Source organism: Onychostoma macrolepis, chromosome 25, assembly GCF_012432095.1.
Source record: "Onychostoma macrolepis isolate SWU-2019 chromosome 25, ASM1243209v1, whole genome shotgun sequence".
Lineage (NCBI taxonomy): Eukaryota > Metazoa > Chordata > Actinopteri > Cypriniformes > Cyprinidae > Onychostoma > Onychostoma macrolepis.
Genome location: NC_081179.1, coordinates 6,791,483 through 6,818,079, shown reverse-complemented (window position 1 = coordinate 6,818,079; position 26,597 = coordinate 6,791,483). Strand labels below are relative to the sequence as shown.

Genomic DNA, 26,597 nt, shown 5'->3' with positions numbered 1-26,597 from the left:
CTGGGACTAAATCTGGGATGTAAATCTCTTAGGTGTGCATGAAATTTCATGAAAAGGGTTTTTTGATTTACTGTATAAATGCACGTGCACAGCCAAAGTCGCTTTAAGGCAAGACTCCAAAGTTAGGCATAAATAAATAAATAAATAAAAATAAGTAAATTTAAATAAAATCAAAAATCAGCCATCCACTGTAAATACTAAAGTGATATATTTACGATAGTGAATTCCACTCACTTAAGGGGGCTCTAAAGTCGCAAAAATACAAAAAACTACATAAATACTTTAAATCCTCAGAAAAGCATATTACTTGTCAAGAATGTCGTTAGTGGGGTGAAATGTGGTGATAATTATAGTGGCCTGTGATTTCGTTGGGGGGAACCAAGATCATAAATGGCTTCATGTCAAGGTAATAAGACTGAACCATTCTTTGCTTCTGACAGTAATCTCAATGAATCGTAAGCAGAACTTCCCAGAGACCATGTGTCCAACCGCTCATCTCCACTCACTGGAGAAAATAGAATAAGAACATCTTTTATAGAGAACAACTCTATTAATCAGATGAAAAGCTTTATCCCAGTTTATTATTATTGCTATTATTCTTCACAAGCTTAACTGTCATTTATTGCAACTATTTAGAGCTAACCATACAACAGATTTACAGAGTCTAAAACTTTAAATCAAAGATGTCAAACCCTTAGAAAATGTTCATTATCAACATCAAACAAAATATTGTTTGGTGCGTAGATAAAAAAACAAAAAAACAAAAAAAAAAACATATTTAGATCCAAAAAAACATAATCCAAAAAACATGATTTTTTTAGGAGAGGACAGTTACCAGTTGGGTGCTTACCCTCCACAATGACAACCATACAACACCCGGGGAAGAAAACACGCAGAGGCAAACAAGGAGGAAGGAGGCATTCTGCGCTCGAAAAAGAAAATGGGACCCAGGAACAAAATCTAGTCTTGAATCTATCATCTTCTGCCCTAACAGCTACAGAGGAACGATTGCTCAATAAAGGTCTGTCATATGTTCCCCCTGCACCTACCGATCCCTTTCAATTAAAAATAGACATGTTTAAATTCTCTTTAGATCTATTAAGTTGAAATATCTGTATCAATGTTTTTCAAAGAGAGTATGATTCTGTGGATGCTAAGAAACAACTGATGACCAAAAAGTAAATTTTGTCCTGTTGTGAATAATTCAGCAATAGATAGCCTACATCTTGCAGTGTTGTGAATAGGGATCTAGAAAAACTTTTGGAGGTCTTGAAAAAAACCATTAGACCTAAGGTGCATAAATCTTTAAGTAAGCCGCCTGGTTGCCCTATTGTGGCATTTAAGGATTGTCTGTTAGAACTTATGTCTCAATATGTAGATCGGGTATTGAGACCATTAGTTGAGGATCTTCCGTCATATTTAGAGGACACAGGTGACTTCTTAAAGCAGTTCAATAATATATATTTTGAGCAGATTGTGTCCGAACTTTTTCTTACAACAATGGATGTTGTTTCGTTATATATGAATATTCCCCATAAGAAAGGTTTGAAGGCAATGAATTTTTTGGAGAAATCTCCTACTTCCAAGTTTGTTTTGGATATGATCTCTGTGGCGAGGGGGGCGTGATTAGCAGAGTCTGCAGCGGGAGAGAGAGGCTGGAGAACGAGCGGTGAGTAAGTGGGTCAAGTACAAGATGACATTCACCTGCTTCTCGTTTCAGTGATTGGCGTGGAGAGATCAAAAGCCATAGAGGGACAGACAGTGGCGGAGAGAGACAGACTGAGGACTCGGGAGGCACACGATCGCTGCTGATCAGAGACTCACCAAAGTGCTGTGAACTTATGTTTATTTGAAAGTGCCAGAGTGCACGAGTTTTATTTTTGGAACACTGAATAAATTTCCCGAGCCTCAGTCACGCCGACTCCGACTTCTTCCTTACTTGCTTCGAACTTTGTTACACTGGTGCCGAAACCTGGGAAGGAAGAAGCCCGGCCACCGCCGTCATGCAGTCCCCGCCAAGTTCGCCGTTTGCAGAAGTAATTCAATCGCTCGCGGGCCTCCACCAAGTACACCATCAGGCGCTGCTGGAGATGCGGATGATCAGGAACGCTGTTTCCGCTCCCTGATACAGGCCCAGCAGGAGGACTGTGAGCTGTTCCGGAGCTGGATGGACCAGGAGGGATGGGCAGGTGGGCCGTCCTCAAGAAACCCCGCCGGCCCCACTCATCTGCCCCTGAATAAAATGGGGCCACAGGACGACCCAGAAGCTTTCCTCGATCTGTTCGAGAAGTTGGCCGAGGCATGTGGATGGCCACAAGACCACTGGCTGGTGCGTCTCATACCTCTGCTTTCGGGGGAGGCACAGGTGGCGGCCCAACAATTGCCCATCCAAAACCTCCTGGTCTTCACCGACCTAAAGCAAGCCATCCTCCAGCGGGTCGGCCTAAGCCCAGAACAACATTGCCAGCGGTTTCGGTCACTGGATCTGGGCGATAGTGGCCGGCCCTTCGTGCTCGCTCAACAGCTCCGGGACGCATGCCGCAGATGGCTGCTGGCCGGGGGAGGCCGCGTCGAGCAGATCCTTGACCGAGTGGTGCTGGAGCAGTTCATCGGCCGTCTCCCGAGGAAGACGGCAGAGTGGGTCCAGTGCCACCGCCCGACGTCACTAGACCTGGCCATCCAGTTGGCGGAGGACCAGATGGTGACGTGCCCAGGAGTCGGCAAATCCCTGCCAGCTGTTTCTCTCTCTCTTCCCCTAATGTTTCCTCTTCCCCTCGTCCTGTCCCACTTCCCAGGTCCCGTCCGGGCATTCCTCCTCGGGTCCAGAGGGGCGGGGCTAGCCAGCACAGGGACCACAGCAGTGCCTTTTTACAAATACCTGTGAGTATTAAGGGGGGTACTTATCTCGCTTTGGTGGATTCCGGTTGTAACCAGACCTTGATCCACCAAAGCCTGATTCTGCTCGAGGCATTGGATAAAAGGCGCATGGTTCCGGTTCGGTGCGTGCACGGGGATGTGGTGAAATACCCTCTAATGTCCGCGCTCATTCAATTTCGGGGACAAAAGCATAGTGTGGAGGTGGCAGTTAACCCACACCTCCGACATCCGCTGATTTTGGGGACAAATTGGCCAGCTTTTAGTCAATTATTGGGGTGTTTGTGTGCGGATGTCTCTTGTGGTGAGAGAAAACTGGAGAAGGGAGTGGACGCGCAGGTGGGTATGGCTGAACCGGGACCGCAGGATACTGAGCCGGGGGAACGGAGCGCGAATGAGAAGCTGATCCTCCCTGAACGCGAAGATTTTCCCCTGGAACAGTCCCAAGATGAGTCCCTGAAATGGGCGTTTGAACGAGTCCAGACCATCGACGGTCAGCGTCTCCAACCTGCCCGCCCACTCTCCTATCCCTATTTTGCTGTTTTAAAGGATCGGTTGTACCAAGTGACACAAGATGCTCAGTAAAAGCAGGTTACAACCCAGTTGTTAGTGCCTAAAAGCTGCCGGGAAATGCTATTCCAGGCGGCTCACTGTAATCGGATGGCGGGACATTTAGGGCAGGCAGCGACACTAAATCGTCTCATGACCCGTTTTTTTGGCCGGGCATTCACGAGAATGTGCGCAGGTGGTGCGCCGCTTGTCGTGAATGTCAGTTGGTGAATCCACCGGCCTCCCCAAAAGCGCCGTTGCGCCCTCTTCCTCTAATGCAGGTCCCCTTCGAGAGAATTGGTATGGACCTCATTGGGCCATTGGAACGATCGGCACGCGGGCATCGCTTTGCATTAGTACTGATGGACTATGCAACCCGATACCCTGAAGCGGTGGCGCTTCGCAACATTTCAGCGAAAAGTGTAGCGAACGCACTGTTTTCGTTAATCTCCCGAGTGGGAATCCCGAAAGAGATTCTCACTGATCAAGGTACGGCGTTTATGTCATGTACGTTACGCGAACTGTACGAATTGTTGGGCATTAAATCGATTCGCACCAGCGTTTACCACCCACAAACAGACGGACTGGTGGAACGATTTAATCGCACTTTGAAAACTATGATTTGCAAGTTCGTCCACGAGGACACCAAAAATTGGGACCGGTGGCTGGAACCCCTCTTGTTCGCTGTGCGGGAGGTCCTGCAAGCCTCCACAGGGTTTTCCCCCTTTGAGCTTCTTTATGGGCGTCAGCCCCACGGGGTCCTGGACGTCCTGAGAGAAACTTGGGAGGACGGGCCTTCTGATAGCCGAAATGAAATTCAATATGTGCTGGACCTGAGAACAAAACTCCACACTTTGGGGCGGCTATCAATGGAGAATTTGTTACAGGCCCAGGACTGGCAGAGCCGGCTGTACAACCAGGGGACCAGGCTACGTTAATTTGCACCGGGAGAAAAAGTACTTGTATTGCTGCCTAAATCTAGCTCTAAATTACTCGCCAAGTGGCAAGGACCCTTTGAGGTCACACGGCGAATTGGGGATCTTAATTATGAGGTAATTCGTACTGACAGGAACGGGGCACATCAGATTTATCACCTCAACCTCCTCAAAAAGTGGAGTGAGGCGGAGTCAGTGATGCTAGCGACGGCAGTGAGTGGAGAGGAGGATCTCAGGCTAGAGGTAAATACCAAGCCACAATCTCTAGCTCTGGCCCCTGGGGGAGACCACCTCTCGCCCTCGCAGCTCGCTGATGTAGCCAAGCTACAGGCTGCGTTTGCGGATGTGTTCTCGGCCCTGCCGGGACGAACCAACCTCATACAGCACCACATAGAAACCGAGCCGGGGGTGGTGGTTCGCAGCCAGCCATATCGTTTACCTGAACACAAAAAAAAGGTAGTTCAGGCAGAATTAGAGGCAATGCTAGAGATGGGAGTAATAGAAGAGTCCCACAGCGATTGGGCGAGCCCAATAGTTTTAGTACCTAAAACGGATGGCTCTGTACGATTCTGTGTGGATTATCGCAAGGTGAATGCTGTGTGGAAATTCGACGCATATCCAATGCCGCGGGTCGACGAACTGCTTGATCGGCTGGGTACAGCTCGATTTTATTCGACACTGGATTTAACTAAGGGATATTGGCAGATCCCCTTATCACCTTTATCCAAAGAAAAAACAGCCTTCACAACACCGTTCGGATTACACCAATTCATTATGCTTCCGTTCGGGTTATTCGGGGCACCGGCCACGTTTCAGCGCCTCATGGATAAAATTCTGCGGCCGCATGCAGCATATGCCGCTGCATATCTGGATGACATTATCATCTATAGTAACGACTGGCAGCGGCATATGGGGCATTTGCGAGCCGTACTGAGAGCACTGAGGGGAGCCGGACTGACGGCTAACCCGAAGAAGTGTGCGGTTGGGCGTGTGGAGGTCAGGTATCTGGGCTTCCACTTGGGCCACGGGCAGGTGCGTCCCCAAATTAATAAGACCGCAGCGGTTGCGACCTGCCCGAGACCCAAGACCAAAAAGGAGGTGAGGCAGTTCCTGGGGCTGGCGGGATATTATAGAAGGTTTGTACCTAATTATTCGGACCTCACCAGCCCGCTGACTGACCTCACTAAAAAGGAAGCGCCAGATCCGGTCCAGTGGACGGAGCTGTGTCAGCAGGCTTTCACCCAGGTAAAGGCTGCTCTGTGTGGCGGACCGCTTTTGCACTCTTCTGACTTTTCTCTCCCCTTCTTGCTGCAGACAGACGCGTCGGACAGGGGGCTTGGGGCCGTCCTGGCCCAGGAGATAGAGGGTGAAGAACGGCCGGTGCTGTACATCAGTCGCAAGCTCTCTAAGAGAGGGAGACGATGTACAGCACCATTGAAAAGGAGTGTTTAGCGATCCGGTGGGCTGTTCTCACCCTCCGCTATTATCTCCTGGGACGGGAGTTCACTCTTTGTTCGGACCACGCGCCTCTGCAGTGGCTCCACCGCATGAAAGATACCAACGCGCGGATCACCCGTTGGTATCTGGCCCTCCAGCCCTTTAAGTTCAAAGTGATCCACAGGCCGGGGACTCAGATGGCTGTAGCGGACTTCCTCTCCAGGAATGGGGGGGGGGGTGGTTAGCAGAGTCTGCAGCGGGAGAGAGAGGCTGGAGAACGAGCGGTGAGTAAGTGGGTCAAGTACAAGATGACATTCACCTGCTTCTCGTTTCAGTGATTGGCGTGGAGAGATCAAAAGCCATAGAGGGACAGACAGTGGCGGAGAGAGACAGACTGAGGACTCGGGAGGCACACGATCGCTGCTGATCAGAGACTCACTAAAGTGCTGTGAACTTATGTTTATTTGAAAGTGCCAGAGTGCACGAGTTTTATTTTTGGAACACTGAATAAATTTCTCGAGCCTCAGTCACGCCGACTCCGACTTCTTCCTTCCTTGCCTTGAACTTTGTTACAATCTCATTGCAAAAAAATTCATTTTTGAGGACGAATATTACTTACAGAAACAAGGTGCTGCTACGGGTTTTTATGCATGCTTATTTATGGGCCATTTGGAAGAGAGATACATTTGGAATAATAATCAGTTTCTGAGGCCCCGTTTACGCTAGTGCATTTTCCTTTTAAAATGCATAACTTTTGCAACGGTTACGCCTATCGTATACGGTGAACTTACCACTTACTAGATACACTCTGCCTTAAACACTGATGGTGCAACCAAACTGAGTACAGAGTTGGTTACAAACTAGTAGATACTAAATTAATCTATTCCTATTCAAAAGAAAGGTCATAATATGTAATTTTGTTCTTGAAGTTATCTGGTTTAATGAAGTTAACTGGAAGTTAATTCAGGAGCAAGGCCAATCAGCAAACTCCCTGACAACATACAGTACTTGAACCAAACCATTCAGCACCATTTGTCTCAGTTTCTCCACCTTTCCTCCCTTTCTACTCCTCTATTTCCCCCGTCATCTGCTGTTGTTCAGGAGGTTCAGAGCTCTTCTGAATGATTGAGATCCCATCCATATCCAGCTCCACTGAATGAACACTGAAGGAACCAATGCCCTGTCAAACACAACAGCAGGACCAACAACATTCATGAAATATATTTTATTTAACCTTTTTTTTTCTGTTCTTACAAGTGGTTAAATTAAGGCATAAGGACTTCTATACATGCAGTCTGATGTCTGACACTGAACTGATTAATGCTACTTTGATTTTGTGCAATATGATGGAACAATTCTAAACTATTTTTTTAAATCAAACTTAAAATCATAATTCATTTTTCAGAAAAAGTCACAAATAGTGGACTCTTACTGTCTCTGCAGGCTTCAGCAGCTGCTCTGTGTTCTGATGCAGGGTAAACGCGCATACCATCAGCCGCTCGTACCTGCAGCAGGTTCCGCGCTAAACGTGTCTTTCCAGTGTAAACCAGATGAAGATGCTGCTGCAGGACAGACAGGAAGTCTTCAGTCAGAGCTGTTCTACTTCCACTCTCAGCGGCAACAGAGCTGCAGATCATCTCATGTTCCAAACAGTCAGCAGCAAAATTATACAGTCTTGTGAGATTTCTCATTTTGACCAAATTCTGAGACAGTGAACACGTATCCTTCACAAGAAATTCAATCCCAGAATGCATTACAATGAAACACTGATTTTGTGTTCTCCTCATTTGGGAGTCACACTCATGGTCTTTGCAGTCAAAAGTGACCAGACACCTGAAATGTAACTCTTTTTTCTTCTTCAGTAAACTCAATCTAATATATTTTTGTTCGATAATATTTTTTATTTTTTCCTTTGTATTTTGAGAAAATTTTACGGTACTAATTAATATTTATGCAATAATTATGATCAATTTTTACCATTGAAAATAGTACAATTTTTATAGAGTCTAAGCCTTTAAAATCCTATATTTGAAGGCAGAATAGCACCTCCTGGTGAGAGCAAAAAAAGAAAAACATGTAATTTCATGGTGTAACCACTAGATGCATGTATAGGACTCTATAGAGAGGCTTGGGAATTCCCTAGTTGTTTTTATAAATAACTGTTTACTTTTATTAGGTTGTGGATTTAAATGTATATTAACGCATTCTCAAAGACTACTTTTTGTCAAGGTATATACACAGTATATATTTATTTTACATGTTGATCTGAGGTGGTTTTTGCATTATTATTACTACATTCAAACCTGAACACAGAAAGCATTTTATTACACAAAACATTACAATTCTATAAAAATGTAACAAAAATTAACAGGAATGCTTTATCAGAGTTTAATCCTTTTCTGGGCTCTGATTTTAACCTCTTATTTCAGTCTTCTGGCTCATTTTGGCTATATGGTTATAGCCATACCAGTTCATTTGAGTGTGTATAATTCTGTATGTGTGTGTGTGTGTCCGTGAGTGTGTATAAGTGTATAAATTTCATATAATTCCGATGAAGCTGTGATTTTCAAAAATTCAAAATGTCAAATTCTCTGGTCACAAGATCCGTCTGGTTATAAATGAAAAAATGGATTCTTGTTCCAGACATTTTTGTGCTTTATTAGAGGGAGTCAATAACTTCACATTCTTTTGGAAATAACTGTAAGCATTAGCTAAGTTACATATGCAGATCTATTGAGGATCATGTCTTGATGTTTTGGATGCTGCATTAGAAGCTTCTAATCACAAATAGCAGCCATTAGCCAACAGTAGACAGCAAAGCATTGGAGCAGCGATTCTATGCATCTGTGTATATGTACATAAATCTGGGATTAGAAATTAAAGGATTTTTAGACAAAGTAAAAAAATATATATACACAAATTTATGATCAAAAAACACTGCATTAATTAATAACAACATATCAATATACTGTATGCTTGTACAACTTGGCCAGTGTGAGCTACAATTAATCTAGGCATCACTTACAACTAAAACAATTGCATATACCTTATACTTTTAGTAATAGTTATCATTAAATATTATAATGTTGAAACTAAAAATGTCAGCATTATAAAAGACATGATTTCTCATTCATTGATTTGATATAACTCAAGTTTTCTTAGAGTCTTCTTTTTGCTTATCGTGCTTCTTCAATATTCTTGGGAAAAGCTTTGAGATGTTGGGCTTTCCGTGTGCTCTTCTGGTTTCTGATTGTTCCACAGATTCAGGGATGGACTGCAAAGACCCGAATCCTGAGCTGTGAGATGAGACTTTTGAGTGTGTTGAGCTAAAAACTGATTCGCTGTCTGCTCCTGATCGTGATCTGAATGAACTGTAAGCAGAACTTCCCACAGACCATGTGTCCGACCGCTCATCTCCACTCACTGGGGAAAATAAAATTAAATCAGTAATATGTTTGAAACTCTTATAAAACAAAATTCTGACATTTTTTCACTTTCAATACATTTCTAAAAATAATGTAGCCTATTGTTAATCATTAGGTGCCCTTTAAAACCTTAAACAAATACTTTATTAATCAGATGGGATTTAAAAGTTTTGTCCCTGTTTTAGAAATATCTTTGTTATAAGCCTAATCGCTATTTATTGCAAGCATTTAAAGTTGACCATATAGATTTATAGAGCCTGAAACTTTCAAAAAACTGTGAAGACCAAATTATCAGTAAAAACACATGCTTAAGCTCCAGAAAATAATGTTAATCAAACACTGGAGGTCAATCTAATTACCTTATTATTTGTGCTATTTTTAATTTGATTTCATATAATATCAGGTGCATTGCATCACTATTGCTATTTGTGTAAAACAGATTGTAAAGTGCTTTGGGTGTACATCAATACACATTATAGAGTTATATAAATGCCTCATTCATTTATTCTTTCATTCATTCATAAAAATTAAGAAAATGGAAGGAGATGTAGAAAGGGTCCAAATTTTATGATGGAGAAAAAACATGTGGTAACAAATTTACAACAATATAGACTAAATATTACATTTTCACAACAAAACAGATGGGATTCATGGAAAACATGTTAATTTTAAAAAATAAAATAAAAAGTCACATGGAGACCAAAGTGTTCTGAAAGTGCAAAATAAAACAAAGACACTCACTGTTATGGTGGTGGAAATACTTTAATTATTTCATGTAGTTTGTGATCCATTCAGATAGTCAACCTTATGTCAACTCTGAATGGGTCAAGGATTGGAGGATTTACTTTAGTTCACAAAACAAATCAGAACATTATATGATTACATAGTTCATTATGGGTTGATTGACATTGACCCTGCAGCTCTTGTCTGGTTTCCTAATGAAGCTAAACAGGGTTTAACCTGGTCAGTATCAGGATGGGAAACCCTCTGAGAAAAAACAAACTATTTAAAAATACAAATAAAAAGCTATAGAACAATGAGTAGAAAACACACCTGAGACTGTACGTAGAAAATATTTATACAGTGTTATGGTTTCATATCAGGTTTGCATTCGTTTTCATAAATTAAAGTATCAACATTACTATTTGTGAAAATTGAGAAAATGGAAGGATAAATTTGTGATGGGGAAAAACACGAGGTAACAAATTGTTGACAATGAAGTTCAAAGCTTTAAAAAAGGTCATGTGGAGACCAAAGTGTACTGAAACTGCCAAATAAAACAAAATACACTCACTGTTTGGTGGATGAAATTCAATGCTGTTATATCGTTTTATGGCCCCCGACTCATAACTTGAGTGAGATGAATCTCTGGACCGTGATGATCCAAATATTGAGTCTGCTCCTGATCTGAATGAACCATAAGCAGAACTTCCCAGAGACCATGAATCAGATCCATCATCTCCACTCACTATAATAATTAAAACAGAGTAGATCAGCAAGTAGCGAGTAGATCAAATGCATTTGACAGAGAATTTTATCCAGTCACATCAGTTCATATGGTTGTGATGGTCAACTATATGTCAACTCTAAATTTATATAGTCTGTTGGCTAAGAAGTGCCACTAGGGGGAGATGAAGATATGCATGCAAGAGAAATACAAGTGTGTGGTTTTCATTCAGTGGTTGAGTAAAGATGAATATGTGCAGAATAAAAATGTTCTTTCCTGTTGCCTCTGGAACATGCTGATGTGCATCTTACATATTCAAAGGATAACCTTCCTGTGCTGGAATGCATTAACACCCAGCATGCACGATATGGAGACAGTTCTGTACCCACTACATGCACTACATTTGTACATAAAGTGGCACTGCGTGAAAATGTTGCGCCTGTGCAATAGAAACTGCGTCAATTACCATTTTCTGTGAGGGATGCTGTTTCGATGGAACTGAACCGTTTGTTAATTGCAGACTATATTGAAAGAGTAAATGCTTCCTCCAGGGTATCGCCCATCATTGTGACCCAGAAAAAAATCTGGAGATATCAGAAAGTGCATGGACCTCAGGGAAACGACAAGGCAATTGTTGTGGACAGTTACCCCAATCCACACACTGAGGAACTGTTTTCACAGCTGAGAGGTGTAGTGATGTTTTCCACAATTGATCTTGTAAATGCCTATCATCATTATATGAAGATAGCATAGACCTTACTGCCTTCATAACCCATGAGGGTCTGTTCCGCCTTAAAAGAGTCTGCTATGGATTCATTCTAAAAATTGACGTCTACTATCCTCAAAATTCCAGGTGTCCAGTGTTACCTGGATGATCTCATCATGTTTGGTCACTCTGTTGCACTCTATTTGTAATGATGCTCACCTCAAAACAATGCTGCAGAGAAGCAGGTCCACATTTAAATGAACAGAAATGAACATTCCTGAGCCATACCATCTCTAAAGAGGTGTTGATGCCAGACAACAGTCACCTGGAGGCAATACGTACTGTTCCACCTCTTTTAGATGCATCTACACTAAGATTGTTTCTAGGCCTCACAGCATGGTGTGCAATATTCATTCCATACTTTGCAGCTGTGGTTGAACCTATGAGAGATGTGCTTAGATCAAACTCAGACTACACATGGACTGGCTTGGACTTGAAGCAGAAACTGTAGCTGCTGTATCAGCTGTTCCATTGGCTGAGTTTACTGTTGAATGCTCATCCTGGCTGCACTCAACTCACCAAACTCCACAAGTATGTTGAGAACGGTTGGCCTGCAACAGCTAAAACACTGCCTGCTGATGTGATTCCTTACTTTCTGGTAAGAGATGAACTGTCGATTCATGATGCATATGTGCTGAGAGGTACACATAGGCTGATTGTACCATTTAGTTTACACTCACGGTTCGTCACTCTAGCTCATGAGTGCCACCAAGGAATTGCGAGGACCAAGCAAAGGCTGAGAGAGTTATATTAGTGGCCTAAGACAGATTCACAAGTATAGTCTACCACTGCAACCTAAGTCACCTGCCAGCTTTACGATAAGACAACTAGAACCACATATGCATCGCTGACTCCGGTTCAGAATCCAGCAGGTCCTTGGTAGAAACGCAGCATGAATGTAGTGGGTCCTTTTGAGATCCTGTCAGAGGCGTGGGAAGTGGGGGTGCTGAGGGTGCTGCAGCACCCCCTGTTTTTTTTTATGTGGGCAACTGTTTAACTGTTGGGAATATAATTATTATTATTTTTTTTAAATCGCAGTGTCTATTTAAGTGCAAATAAATTGTTTATCGGGTTGTTGGCAGAGGCTATTTACACTAACTCCACCCACAAACGTATGATTGGGATAGTCAAATTTGCATGTGGGGGCGGGGTTCAAGCAGAGGTGGGGCTTAGCCTAACAGTATACTTAGCAAAGTTTTTTGTTTGTTTTGTTTTTATAATAAATAAAAAGAAAACAAGTAGATAGAATAGAAAGGAATAGGGAACGCTAGTGTTAGAGGGTCATTTTTTAAATATAAAATAAAACAAGTCAATAGAATAGAAAAAGAATAGATAATGCTTGTGTTAGAAGCTCATTATTTATAATAAATAAAAAGAAAATAAGTAGATAGAATATACAAATAATAGAGAATGCTAGTGTTAAAGGCTCTTTTTTCTTTTTAAATAGAATAAATGGATCAAGTTTTTTAATTGAAAAAGAAAACATGTAGATAAAATTTGAATTAGCATTAGAATAGAAAGTGCTAGAGTTAGAGGGTCAAATGAAGATGAAAGAGATGTGTTTTCAGCTGTTTCTTGAAAATGATTAAGGACTCAGCTGCTTGGTTTGAGTTGGGCAGGTCATTCCACCAGGAGGGAACAGTTAATGTAAAAGTCCATGAAAGTTTTGTCATAGGTAGAATGCAAAATGTTTCAATACAAGCATTTCAGTCAAATGTAATTTATGCACTATTTCAAACCCATTTGGGAAAATCAACCCAAAAGTAGCCCAATTCTCTGAAAAAAAAAACACACGTAGGCTACTTGGCAACCCTGCATCCAACAAGAGCTGCAGGAGTCAGTTTTGACTGATCACAAGTCGAGAATAAGGAGAGATGACTGACAAGAAAGACCATGCTGGAGGATTTGCTGCTCAACAGATCCTGAGCTCATTGACAAATATCTGATCTTGTAAGATGTGCTCCCTTTACACAGAGTGCGTGTGATCATGAAATCGAAAGTGAAAGTAAACAGCACGAGCACTCATTCAAAAAAGATTTAAATAGGGTGAATTAAGGGTGATTGGGACAGTTGTATATTATTAAAATGTATATTATAATGAAAGGATGTGTGACATACACTTTTCTGTAAACTGAGCCCCAAAAATTTTTTTGGGTAACATTTGGGTGATTGGGACAGTACATTTTTTCATTGATTTTGGGTAGTTTAAAAATATTTACTGTATTGCACAGGATAGTTCATACTTTTATATAATTTTATATGCAATATTTCCTTTTTTCATCATTAAGAGTCCATGTTTATTTCTGTTCAACTTCATTTCTCAGTTCATAAATCCATTCACAAGTCATTCAACACATGTAACTGAGGTAAAAGAAGGCTTGAAGTCCAAAAGTCATTGAAAACATTTAATAACCAAATAGACAAGTAAAAAAAAAAAAAAGTGCCAAAGATCCAAAATAAATAATTATAAAATTAAATTAAAATAAATAAAAATATATTGGGTGGCCCCATCACCAATTAACTGTTTGACAAATACATTTAACCTGCACAAACCTTTAAAAGACAGGAATATGCTTTGTTACTGCAACAAAATCAGTATAAAAAATAAATAAATAAAAATTGTTATCTATAAAGCTTCTATTTTCAGAATGCTTCTATTTCAGAATTTTTATTTTAGCCAAATCTAGCTAGTTTGTAAATATTCTTGTGGTTGATTAGGGCTTGCACAAATAAAAAGGTTGGAAACCACTGATTTAGGGCATACAGAACACATACAATGGTTCTCTATTAAAAGGTCAATAATTTTCTTAATTAGCAAAGCCTTTAAGCACTTTCCCAATCACCCAAAATTATGCTGTGCCATCCACCCAAATTGTATTTGGGTGGATGGGACAAAATAAAACAACCTAATTCTAAAAAATAGAAACATGATATTAACAAATTTCTTACTGATTTTGTAGTAGTAGTGCATCATATTTATGTTACCATCAAAAGTTTGTATAATATAGTAGCTATGACAATTTTAGGACCTTATTATGAAAACTAGCAAAAGCTTATGTCATTTTTCTCAGTTCATGCATTTCATGGTCAACTTCCGGTTTGATGCATGCCCCGCCCACCTACATGATGTCACACCAATGAGGGCATCCCATTTTAATTATGTGGTCTTACAGCTAGGGCTCAACAAAAAAAGGTTTTATTTTCACTCATTAGGTGAGAAAATAAATTCTGTATAGTTATACTGTCCCATTTGACCTTATGTCCCAATCACGCTTAATTCACCTAATCCACATACAGACAGTGGCTCCCTGATGCGCCAAAATTACATAAAATATTAGAATGCAGGAGTGGACACAAAAATCACGGGAGCGAAACACACATTTTGCAGGAGCAGGCAGCAATGGTCAGAAATTCAGCTGGAGCGGGATCAAGAAAACAGTCCCGCTCAGGGCTTTAAAACAAAAACGCACACAATGAAAGGCAACTGTAGAAAGCAAAAGCCGAATCCAGAAATTTTGGGGTGATTAGGATTTTTTAGGTCCAAAAAGAGGATATGTCCGGGGAAAAGAGGACGTAGTCACCCAACTTAAACTACTTAAACTAAATTACTTTTTTGTAATTTAGTTTTGAAACAATGAATTAGAAACACATCTGAGATGTTGTGTAAATGATATTCATACAATTTTTGGATTTTACTCACTGGTCTGTGATCTGATGTCCTCACTCCATTTGTCCATTCGCTCTTTCGTTTCCTTTATACCATCAATCTCTTGTAAAATATTTCCGTCTAATTCAAAATGGCAGGCGTTGTTTTGTGCCACTGTCTCCTCAATCTTCTCCAGCAGCTCCTTGATCTGAGTGTGGTCACTCCTGTTCTGATTGTTGAGAACATGATATCTGTTCCCACATTTGTCCAGCAGCCACTGGAGATCCTGCCATTCACTCTCAATGTGCTGCTCTATAGATGTGTTTAACAGAGAGTCTCCATGAGTGAACAGCACTATAGTGTGACTCCAGACTCTCTCACCGAGAAGATCCAGATACCCCTGCAATGCTTTTCTGTAAGTCTCTTTAAATCCAATGTCCACACGTATGATCAGTAGTACAGCGTGTGGTCCTGGAGGACACAGAGACACACTGAGCACAATCTCCTGTTTCAGTAACTCAGGACTCTCCTCTACAGTGTAATTACTCCACCATCCTGGAGCTTCAATGACAGTGATGTGTCTGTCTGCTACTCCTCCATGTCTCCTCACACACTGAGCAGATGTCTTCAAGTCAAACTCCTCTCTGCCCAGGATGCTGTTTCCTGCTGAACTCTTACCAGCTTCTTTACACCCAATTAACACAATCCTCAGCTCTGAGAGATGTTTGGCATCACCTGCAACAAAGACAAAACACACTAATCTGTAAATAACTGCTCTAAAAACATTTAATAAAAAGTCAATCCATCAATACATCTCATTTAGTCAAAAAATCCCAAAGTTGGTTGCTCAACCATTTTGGATTTTTCTTCTTTTTTTTTTTGCTGCATGTTTATCTGTACTGTATGTATTAATTGCAAAACCACCATCAATGTATCATGGCTCACAACAAAAAAATAAAAAATAAAAACCTGATCTTTAAAGCACCTTAAAGATTTGAATATGTATATTAACATACATAAACACTTTGCATATTCTTGCTCCTTAGCCTTATGTAATGACCAAGATTACACATTCAGGGACATTTACAATACAATACAATACAATTTTATTTATATAGCACAGTTTAAAACAACCAAAGTTGACCAAAGTGCTTTACAACACTATACAGACTACAGGCAAATTAAATACAGCTATAAAACTCTGATATTCAAAAAATATACACAGGCTATAAGAGTGTGTGGCGCTCCAAACACAAGGACAGAGACAATTTATCATGGAATATCAAACGCCAAAGAGAAAAATAGGTCTTTAGTGTGGATTTAAAACCAGACAAAGTTGGAGCAGTTCTGATATGAGAGGAGACTATTCCAAAGTTTCAGGCCAACAACAGAAAAGGCACGGTCACCTCTTGTTTTTAGCCTTGTCCTAGGAACATGCAATAGGTCAGTATTAGTAGATCTGAGCGATCTCGACAAAGTATGAGGCTGTGACAACTCGGTTAAGTACGGTGGAGCCAGATTGTGAAGAGACTTAAAAACAAACAATAGAATTTTAAAATCAATTCTGTACTTTACTGGAAGCCAATGAAGTGAGATTAAACGGTGTAATACTATCGTATTTGCGCTTTCCAGTAAGAAGCCGAGCTGCTGCGTTCTGGACTAACTGCAGGCGAGAGACACAGGACTGAGGAACACCAATGTACAGAAAATTACAATAGTCAAGCCTAGATGTAACAAATGCGTGTATTGTGATTTCAAACATCCGTGATGATAGAAACGATTTCACTTTGGAGAAGCCGGATATGATAAAAACAGGACTTAACAATGGAACTTATCTGCTTATCAAATTTGAGGTTATTGTCAAACCAAACACCCAAGTTTCTGACACAAGTAGTACTGTATGGTGACAGAGAAGTAGTTTCGAGATCATATACACTTTTATCATTGGGACCAAACATAATGAATTCAGTTTTACTCTCATTGAGGCATAAAAAATTAGTTGGGAGCCAAAGTTTCAGTTCTTCCAGGCAATCCAAAATGGGCTTAATGGCATGTTTATTGCCACGCTTTAAGGGGATGTAAATTTGGGTGTCATCTGCATAAAGATGGAAAGAGACCCCATGCTTGTTAAAAATAAGCCCTAAAAGGAAGCATATAAAGTGAGAACAATACTGGACCAAGAATCGATCCTTGAGGTACACCAGATCTTAAATGCATCTCAGAGGAGAAATGATGCCCGATATTGACGACATATCTCCTATTGGTAAGATATGACCTGAACCACTGTAATACTGTGCCCCGTAATCCAACACATGCCTCAAGACGAGATATAAGAATATCATGGTTGACTAGATCAAAGGCAGAGCTAAGGTCTAACAAAACCAGAGCTGTAAACTGGCCAGAATCCGTAGTCAACATGACGTCATTTAAAACTCTTAGGAGGGCATTTATAATGGAAAGGACTCAAGTCACATTTTTAGGGAGTGCCTGGAATAGTGCAGATGTAAATCGTCAAGGTTTGAAACTTTATAGATAAAAGAGCTTATTTTTGGGGGCCTAAGAAGGTGCAATTTTTTAAAAATACCCCTCACTTTCAGATCGATTTTCTCTGGTGGCAGAGCAGATAAAAAGCTAAAATTGTCTGAGATACAGTGTAAGTCCTTTCTATGGTAGCATTCTGCTGTAAAAATGATCAGTTTGAGATTCTTCCAGGGCCGCGTTATCCTAATAGGCAACATGGGCTGCAGCCCAGGGCCCCGAACACAAGGGGGCCCCAGAGTCAATTCTCTTTTGCATTTTACCGTTCTGTATAATACGGAATCGTACCGTAGGCCATATTTAAGGCATTTAAGGTTTGTCCCGTATTTGCAGGTATATGCCGTATGACCACCTAGACCATACAAATAACGAATGAATTATTCTTTTTCCAAAGCATTGTTTGAATTGCGAACGTAGCTGCTCCAGGAAGGCTTTAAGGCAAGCGGAATCCTCTGCTGCCTAGTCGCTCCCGCTTCACAGCGAGCGGGTCTCGTGTTTTGATTTCTGCAAATCAGTTTGGTCGAATGCAAAGACGTGATTATTGATCGTAAGCGAAACATACAGCTAGAAAAACATAATATCTAGGCTACCTTTTAGTATTTGCAATAGTTGGACCGAGGCTATGACATAACCTTCCTTTATACATGAAAGCTTCAAATTCTATCTTTGGGTTTAAAACCAAATTTAACCCCTTAAGTGTAACCCCTTTTGAAAATAGACTTGAAAGTGCACTATTTAAAGTTAAATTGTTATAATTCATGAACGCTTTTGAATACAGACCTAATTAAGCTTGGTCTCTTTTAAAGAAGACAATCAGCAGATTATTGCAGAAGTGAAATCATTTAAAAAAAAAAAAAAAAGTAAAAAAGTTATAAAAGTTAAAATTTACTGTAAAGAAAATGTACTGTACTATTTTATTTTATTTTATATAAAATAAATATTTTACAAAATAGGTTTTAATCCAAATTTGACATAAAATTAAAGCCATATGTCTAAAGTCGTGTTCCAAATTTGAAGTTGATATAAAAAAATTGAGGTTACCATGCAATTTTGTTTAGGCGTTATACTACAAACAGCCACCGGGTGCCATCCAAACACCATTTAATTTTTTTATGCATTTTTCTGTCACAAATGTATAAATTTCTCTCTCAGTATTACTCCTATCACAAAATACCTCAGACCTTTCCGATTATATAGATTTTGTCAAGATTATAAAAGTTTTGATTCTATAAGACCATAATACATTTGAAAATGACACCTCCCACTGAGGGGGAGGAGCCCACTAAAAGATTTGAAGTCTCTCAAGGATGTCTATCATCCACATGAAAACAGACAGAACAGAGAAACACGGAGCAGAATAATAAAACACAGCGGTGGCTGCACTATGAAGTATGTTGACTCACTCATCTGTGATCTGATGTTTTCTCTCTGTTTTTTCATCCTCTTCATTCGTTCTTCTGCTCTCTCTTCCTCTGCTCTTCTTCTCTCTTTCATCTCCTGTAAAATCTTTCTGTCTATTTCAAAATGGCAGGCGTTGTTTTGTGCCACTGTCTCCTCAATCTTCTCCAGCAGCTCCTTGATCTGAGTGTGGTCACTCCTGTTCTGATTGTTGAGAACATGATATCTGTTCCCACATTTGTCCAGCAGCCACTGGAGATCCTGCCATTCACTCTCAATGTGCTGCTCTATAGATGTGTTTAACAGAGAGTCTCCATGAGTGAACAGCACTATAGTGTGACTCAGACTCTCTCACCGAGAAGATCCAGATACCCCTGCAATGCTTTTCTGTAAGTCTCTTTAAATCCAATGTCCACACGTATGATCAGTAGTACAGCGTGTGGTCCTGGAGGACACAGAGACACACTGAGCACAATCTCCTGTTTCAGTAACTCAGGACTCTCCTCTACAGTGTAATTACTCCACCATCCTGGAGCTTCAATGACAGTGATGTGTCTGTCTGCTACTCCTCCATGTCTCCTCACACACTGAGCAGATGTCTTCAAGTCAAACTCCTCTCTGCCCAGGATGCTGTTTCCTGCTGAACTCTTACCAGCTTCTTTACACCCAATTAACACAATCCTCAGCTCTGAGAGATGTTTGGCATCACCTGCAACAAAGACAAAACACACTAATCTGTAAATAACTGCTCTAAAAACATTTAATAAAAAGTCAATCCATCAATACATCTCATTTAGTCAAAAAATCCCAAAGTTGGTTGCTCAACCATTTTGGATTTTTCTTCTTCTTTTTTTTGCTGCATGTTTATCTGTACTGTATGTATTAATTGCAAAACCACCATCAATGTATCATGGCTCACAACAAAAAAATAAAAAATAAAAACCTGATCTTTAAAGCACCTTAAAGATTTGAATATGTATATTAACATACATAAACACTTTGCATATTCTTGCTCCTTAGCCTTATGTAATGACCAAGATTACACATTCAGGGACATTTACAATACAATACAATACAATTTTATTTATATAGCACAGTTTAAAAACAACCAAAGTTGACCAAAGTGCTTTACAACACTATACAGACTACAGGCAAATTAAATACAGCTATAAAACTCTGATATTCAAAAAATATACACAGGCTATAAGAGTGTGTGGCGCTCCAAACACAAGGACAGAGACAATTTATCATGGAATATCAAACGCCAAAGAGAAAAAATAGGTCTTTAGTGTGGATTTAAAACCAGACAAAGTTGGAGCAGTTCTGATATGAGAGGGGAGACTATTCCAAAGTTTCAGGCCAACAACAGAAAAGGCACGGTCACCTCTTGTTTTTAGCCTTGTCCTAGGAACATGCAATAGGTCAGTATTAGTAGATCTGAGCGATCTCGACAAAGTATGAGGCTGTGACAACTCGGTTAAGTACGGTGGAGCCAGATTGTGAAGAGACTTAAAAACAAACAATAGAATTTTAAAATCAATTCTGTACTTTACTGGAAGCCAATGAAGTGAGATTAAAACGGTGTAATACTATCGTATTTGCGCTTTCCAGTAAGAAGCCGAGCTGCTGCGTTCTGGACTAACTGCAGGCGAGAGACACAGGACTGAGGAACACCAATGTACAGAAAATTACAATAGTCAAGCCTAGATGTAACAAATGCGTGTATTGTGATTTCAAACATCCGTGATGATAGAAACGATTTCACTTTGGAGAGAAGCCGGATATGATAAAAACAGGACTTAACAATGGAACTTATCTGCTTATCAAATTTGAGGTTATTGTCAAACCAAACACCCAAGTTTCTGACACAAGTAGTACTGTATGGTGACAGAGAAGTAGTTTCGAGATCATATACACTTTTATCATTGGGACCAAACATAATGAATTCAGTTTTACTCTCATTGAGGCATAAAAAATTAGTTGGGAGCCAAAGTTTCAGTTCTTCCAGGCAATCCAAAATGGGCTTAATGGCATGTTTATTGCCACGCTTTAAGGGGATGTAAATTTGGGTGTCATCTGCATAAAGATGGAAAGAGACCCCATGCTTGTTAAAAATTAGCCCTAAAGGAAGCATATAAAGTGAGAACAATACTGGACCAAGAATCGATCCTTGAGGTACACCAGATCTTAAATGCATCTCAGAGGAGAAATGATGCCCGATATTGACGACATATCTCCTATTGGTAAGATATGACCTGAACCACTGTAATACTGTGCCCCGTAATCCAACACATGCCTCAAGACGAGATATAAGAATATCATGGTTGACTAGATCAAAGGCAGAGCTAAGGTCTAACAAAACCAGAGCTGTAAACTGGCCAGAATCCGTAGTCAACATGACGTCATTTAAAACTCTTAGGAGGGCATTTATAATGGAAAGGACTCAAGTCACATTTTTAGGGAGTGCCTGGAATAGTGCAGATGTAAATCGTCAAGGTTTGAAACTTTATAGATAAAGAGCTTATTTTTGGGGGCCTAAGAAGGTGCAATTTTTTAAAAATACCCCTCACTTTCAGATCGATTTTCTCTGGTGGCAGAGCAGATAAAAAGCTAAAATTGTCTGAGATACAGTGTAAGTCCTCTCTATGGTAGCATTCTGCTGTAAAAATTATCAGTTTGAGATTCTTCCAGGGCCGCGTTATCCTAATAGGCAACATGGGCTGCAGCCCAGGGCCCCGAACACAAGGGGGCCCCAGAGTCAATTCTCTTTTGCATTTTACCGTTCTGTATAATACGGAATCGTACCGTAGGCCATATTTAAGGCATTTAAGGTTTGTCCCGTATTTGCAGGTATATGCCGTATGACCACCTAGACCATACAAATAACGAATGAATTATTCTTTTTCCAAAGCATTGTTTGAATTGCGAACGTAGCTGCTCCAGGAAGGCTTTAAGACGAAGCGGAATCCTCTGCCGCCTAGTCGCTCCCGCTTCACAGCGAGCGGGTCTCGTGTTTTGATTTCTGCAAATCAGTTTGGTCGAATGCAAAGACGTGATTATTGATCGTAAGCGAAACATACAGCTAGAAAAACATAATATCTAGGCTACCTTTTAGTATTTGCAATAGTTGGACCGAGGCTATGACATAACCTTCCTTTATACATGAAAGCTTCAAATTCTATCTTTGGGTTTAAAACCAAATTTAACCCCTTAAGTGTAACCCCCCTTTTTGAAAATAGACTTGAAAGTGCACTATTTAAAGTTAAATTGTTATAATTCATGAACGCTTTTGAATACAGACCTAATTAAGCTTGGTCTCTTTTAAAGAAGACAATCAGCAGATTATTGCAGAAGTGAAATCATTTAAAAAAAAAAAAAAGTAAAAAAAGTTATAAAAGTTAAAATTTACTGTAAAGAAAATGTACTGTACTATTTTTATTTTATTTTATATAAAATAAATATTTTACAAAATAGGTTTTAATCCAAATTTGACATAAAATTAAAGCCATATGTCTAAAGTCGTGTTCCAAATTTGAAGTTGATATAAAAAAAATTGAGGTTACCATGCAATTTTGTTTAGGCGTTATACTACAAACAGCCACCGGGTGCCATCCAAACACCATTTAATTTTTTTATGCATTTTTCTGTCACAAATGTATAAATTTCTCTCTCAGTATTACTCCTATCACAAAATACCTCAGACCTTTCCGATTATATATATTTTGTCAAGATTATAAAAGTTTTGATTCTATAAGACCATAATACATTTGAAAATGACACCTCCCACTGAGGGGAGGAGCCCACTAAAAGATTTGAAGTCTCTCAAGGATGTCTATCTTCCACATGAAAACAGACAGAACAGAGAAACACGGAGCAGAATAATAAAACACAGCGGTGGCTGCACTATGAAGTATGTTGACTCACTCATCTGTGATCTGATGTTTTCTCTCTGTTTTTCATCCTCTTCATTCGTTCTTCTGCTCTCTCTTCCTCTGCTCTTCTTCTCTCTTTCATCTCCTGTAAAATCTTTCTGTCTATTTCAAAATGGCAGGCGTTGTTTTGTGCCACTGTCTCCTCAATCTTCTCCAGCAGCTCCTTGATCTGAGTGTGGTCACTCCTGTTCTGATTGTTGAGAACATGATATCTGTTCCCACATTTGTCCAGCAGCCGCCTGAGATCCTGCCCTTCACTCTCAATGTGCTGCTCTATAGATGTGTCCAACAGAGAGTCTCCACAAGTGAACAGCACTATAGTGTGACTCCAGACTCTCTCACCGAGAAGATCCAGATACTCCTGCAGTGCTTTTCTCTCAGTCTCTTTAAATCTAGTGTCCACACGTATGATCAGTAGTACAGCGTGTGGTCCTGGAGGACACAGAGACACACTGAGCACAATCTCCTGTTTCAGTAACTCAGGACTCTCCTCTACAGTTTCATCCATCCACCATCCTGGAGCTTCAATGACAGTGATGTGTCTGTCTGCTACTTCTCCATGTCTCCTCACACACTGAGCAGATGTCTTCAAGTCAAACTCCTCTCTGCCCAGGATGAGGTTTCCTGCTGAACTCTTACCAGCATCTCTATACCCAATTAACACAATCCTCAGCTCTGAGAGATGTTTGGCATCACCTGCAACAAAGACAAAACACACTAATCTGTAAATAACTGCTCTAAAGATATTTAATAAAAGTCAATCCATCTCATTTGGTCAAAAATCCCAAAGTTGGTTGCTCAACCATTTTGGATTTTTTCTTCTTTTTTTTTTTTTTTTCTGCATGATTATCTGCACTGTATGTATTAGTAATTGCAAAACCACCAGATTTGCATCATGGCGTTCAATGTATCATGGCTCACAACAAAAAATAAAAATAAAAACCTGATCTTTAAAGCACATTAAAGATTTGAATATGTACATTAACATACATAAACATTTTGCATATTCTTGCTCCTTAGCCTTATAATTTAAGGCCAAATGTAATGATCAAGATTACACATTCAGGGACATTTATAACGGAAAGGACTCAAGTCACATTTTTAGGGAGTGCCTGGAGTATAGTGCAGATGCAAATCATCAAGATTTGAAACTTTATAGATAAAGAGCTTATTTTTGGGGGCCTAAGAAGGTGCAATTTTTAAAAATACCCCTCACTTTCAGATCGATTTTCTCTGGTGGCAGAGCAGATAAAAAGCTAAAATTGTCTGAGATACAGTGTAAGTCCTCTCTATGGTAGCATTCTGCTGTAAAATTATCAGTTTGAGATTCTTCCAGGGCCGCGTTATCCTAATAGGCAACATGGGCTGCAGCCCAGGGCCCCGAACACAAGGGGCCCCAGAGTCAATTCTCTTTGCATTTTACCGTTCTGTATAATACGGAATCGTACCGTAGGCCATATTTAAGGCATTTAAGGTTTGTCCCGTATTTGCAGGTATATGCCGTATGACCACCTAGACCATACAAATAACGAATGAATTATTCTTTTCCAAAGCATTGTTTGAATTGCGAACGTAGCTGCTCCAGGAAGGCTTTAAGGCGAAGCGGAATCCTCTGCCGCCTAGTCGCTCCCGCTTCACAGCGAGCGGGTCTCGTGTTTTGATTTCTGCAAATCAGTTTGGTCGAATGCAAAGGCGTGATTATTGATCGTAAGCGAAACATACAGCTAGAAAAACATAATATCTAGGCTACCTTTTAGTATTTGCAATAGTTGGACCGAGGCTATGACATAACCTTCCTTTATACATGAAAGCTTCAAATTCTATCTTTGGGTTTAAAACCAAATTTAACCCCTTAAGTGTAACCCCCCTTTTTGAAAATAGACTTGAAAGTGCACTATTTAAAGTTAAATTGTTATAATTCATGAACGCTTTTGAATACAGACCTAATTAAGCTTGGTCTCTTTTTAAAGAAGACAATCAGCAGATTATTGCAGAAGTGAAATCATTTAAAAAAAAAAAAAAAAAAGTAAAAAAAGTTATAAAAGTTAAAATTTACTGTAAAGAAAATGTACTGTACTATTTTTATTTTATTTTATATAAAATAAATATTTTACAAAATAGGTTTTAATCCAAATTTGACATAAAATTAAAGCCATATGTCTAAAGTCGTGTTCCAAATTTGAAGTTGATATAAAAAAAATTGAGGTTACCATGCAATTTTGTTTAGGCGTTATACTACAAACAGCCACCGGGTGCCATCCAAACACCATTTAATTTTTTTATGCATTTTTCTGTCACAAATGTATAAATTTCTCTCTCAGTATTACTCCTATCACAAAATACCTCAGACCTTTCCGATTATATATATTTTGTCAAGATTATAAAAAGTTTTGATTCTATAAGACCATAATACATTTGGAAAATGACACCTCCCACTGAGGGGGAGGAGCCCACTAAAAGATTTGAAGTCTCTCAAGGATGTCTATCTTCCACATGAAAACAGACAGAACAGAGAAACACGGAGCAGAATAATAAAACACAGCGGTGGCTGCACTATGAAGTATGTTGACTCACTCATCTGTGATCTGATGTTTTCTCTCTGTTTTTTCATCCTCTTCATTCGTTCTTCTGCTCTCTCTTCCTCTGCTCTTCTTCTCTCTTTCATCTCCTGTAAAATCTTTCTGTCTATTTCAAAATGGCAGGCGTTGTTTTGTACCACTGTCTCCTCAATCTTCTCCAGCAGCTCCTTGATCTGAGTGTGGTCACTCCTGTTCTGATTGTTGAGAACATGATATCTGTTCCCACATTTGTCCAGCAGCCACCTGAGATCCTGCCCTTCACTCTCAATGTGCTGCTCTATAGATGTGTCCAACAGAGAGTCTCCACAAGTGAACAGCACTATAGTGTGACTCCAGACTCTCTCACCGAGAAGATCCAGATACTCCTGCAGTGCTTTTCTCTCAGTCTCTTTAAATCTAGTGTCCACACGTATGATCAGCAGTACAGCGTGTGGTCCTGGAGGACACAGAGACACACTGAGCACAATCTCCTGTTTCAGTAACTCTGGACTCTCCTCTACAGTTTCATCCATCCACCATCCTGGAGCTTCAATGACAGTGATGTGTCTGTCTGCTACTTCTCCATGTCTCCTCACACACTGAGCAGATGTCTTCAAGTCAAACTCCTCTCTGCCCAGGATGAGGTTTCCTGCTGAACTCTTACCAGCATCTCTATACCCAATTAACACAATCCTCAGCTCTGAGAGACGTTGGGGGTAACCTGCAACAGAGACAAAACACACTAATCTGTAAATAACTGCTCTAAAGATATTTAATAAAAAGTCAATCCATCTCATTTGGTCAAAAAATCCCAAAGTTGGTTGCTCAACCATTTTGGATTTTTTCTTCTTTTTTTTTTTTTCTTTTTTTTCTGCATGATTATCTGCACTGTATGTATTAGTAATTGCAAAACCACCAGATTTGCATCATGGCGTTCAATGTATCATGGCTCACAAAACAAAAAAAAAAAAAACCTGATCTTTAAAGCACATTAAAGATTTGAATATGTACATTAACATACATAAACATTTTGCATATTCTTGCTCCTTAGCCTTATAATTTAAGGCCAAATGTAATGATCAAGATTACACA

At 40.0% G+C, this 26,597-nt stretch overlaps 1 protein-coding gene across 1 annotated transcript in view; it reads right to left on the bottom strand.

The window, feature by feature from the left end:
* Window positions 1-26,597, bottom strand: part of LOC131533836 (uncharacterized) — a 59,084-nt gene that overhangs the window by 22,305 nt on the left and 10,182 nt on the right. Inside the window, 12 exon segments of the mRNA XM_058766268.1 lie at window positions 1,940-2,278; window positions 4,031-4,221; window positions 5,161-5,763; window positions 6,863-6,975; window positions 7,301-7,498; window positions 8,947-9,218; window positions 10,515-10,688; window positions 15,134-15,814; window positions 19,021-19,362; window positions 19,365-19,712; window positions 22,951-23,620; window positions 25,502-26,226. Coding sequence (XP_058622251.1) covers window positions 1,940-2,278; window positions 4,031-4,221; window positions 5,161-5,763; window positions 6,863-6,975; window positions 7,301-7,498; window positions 8,947-9,218; window positions 10,515-10,688; window positions 15,134-15,814; window positions 19,021-19,362; window positions 19,365-19,712; window positions 22,951-23,620; window positions 25,502-26,226 — 4,656 coding nt within the window.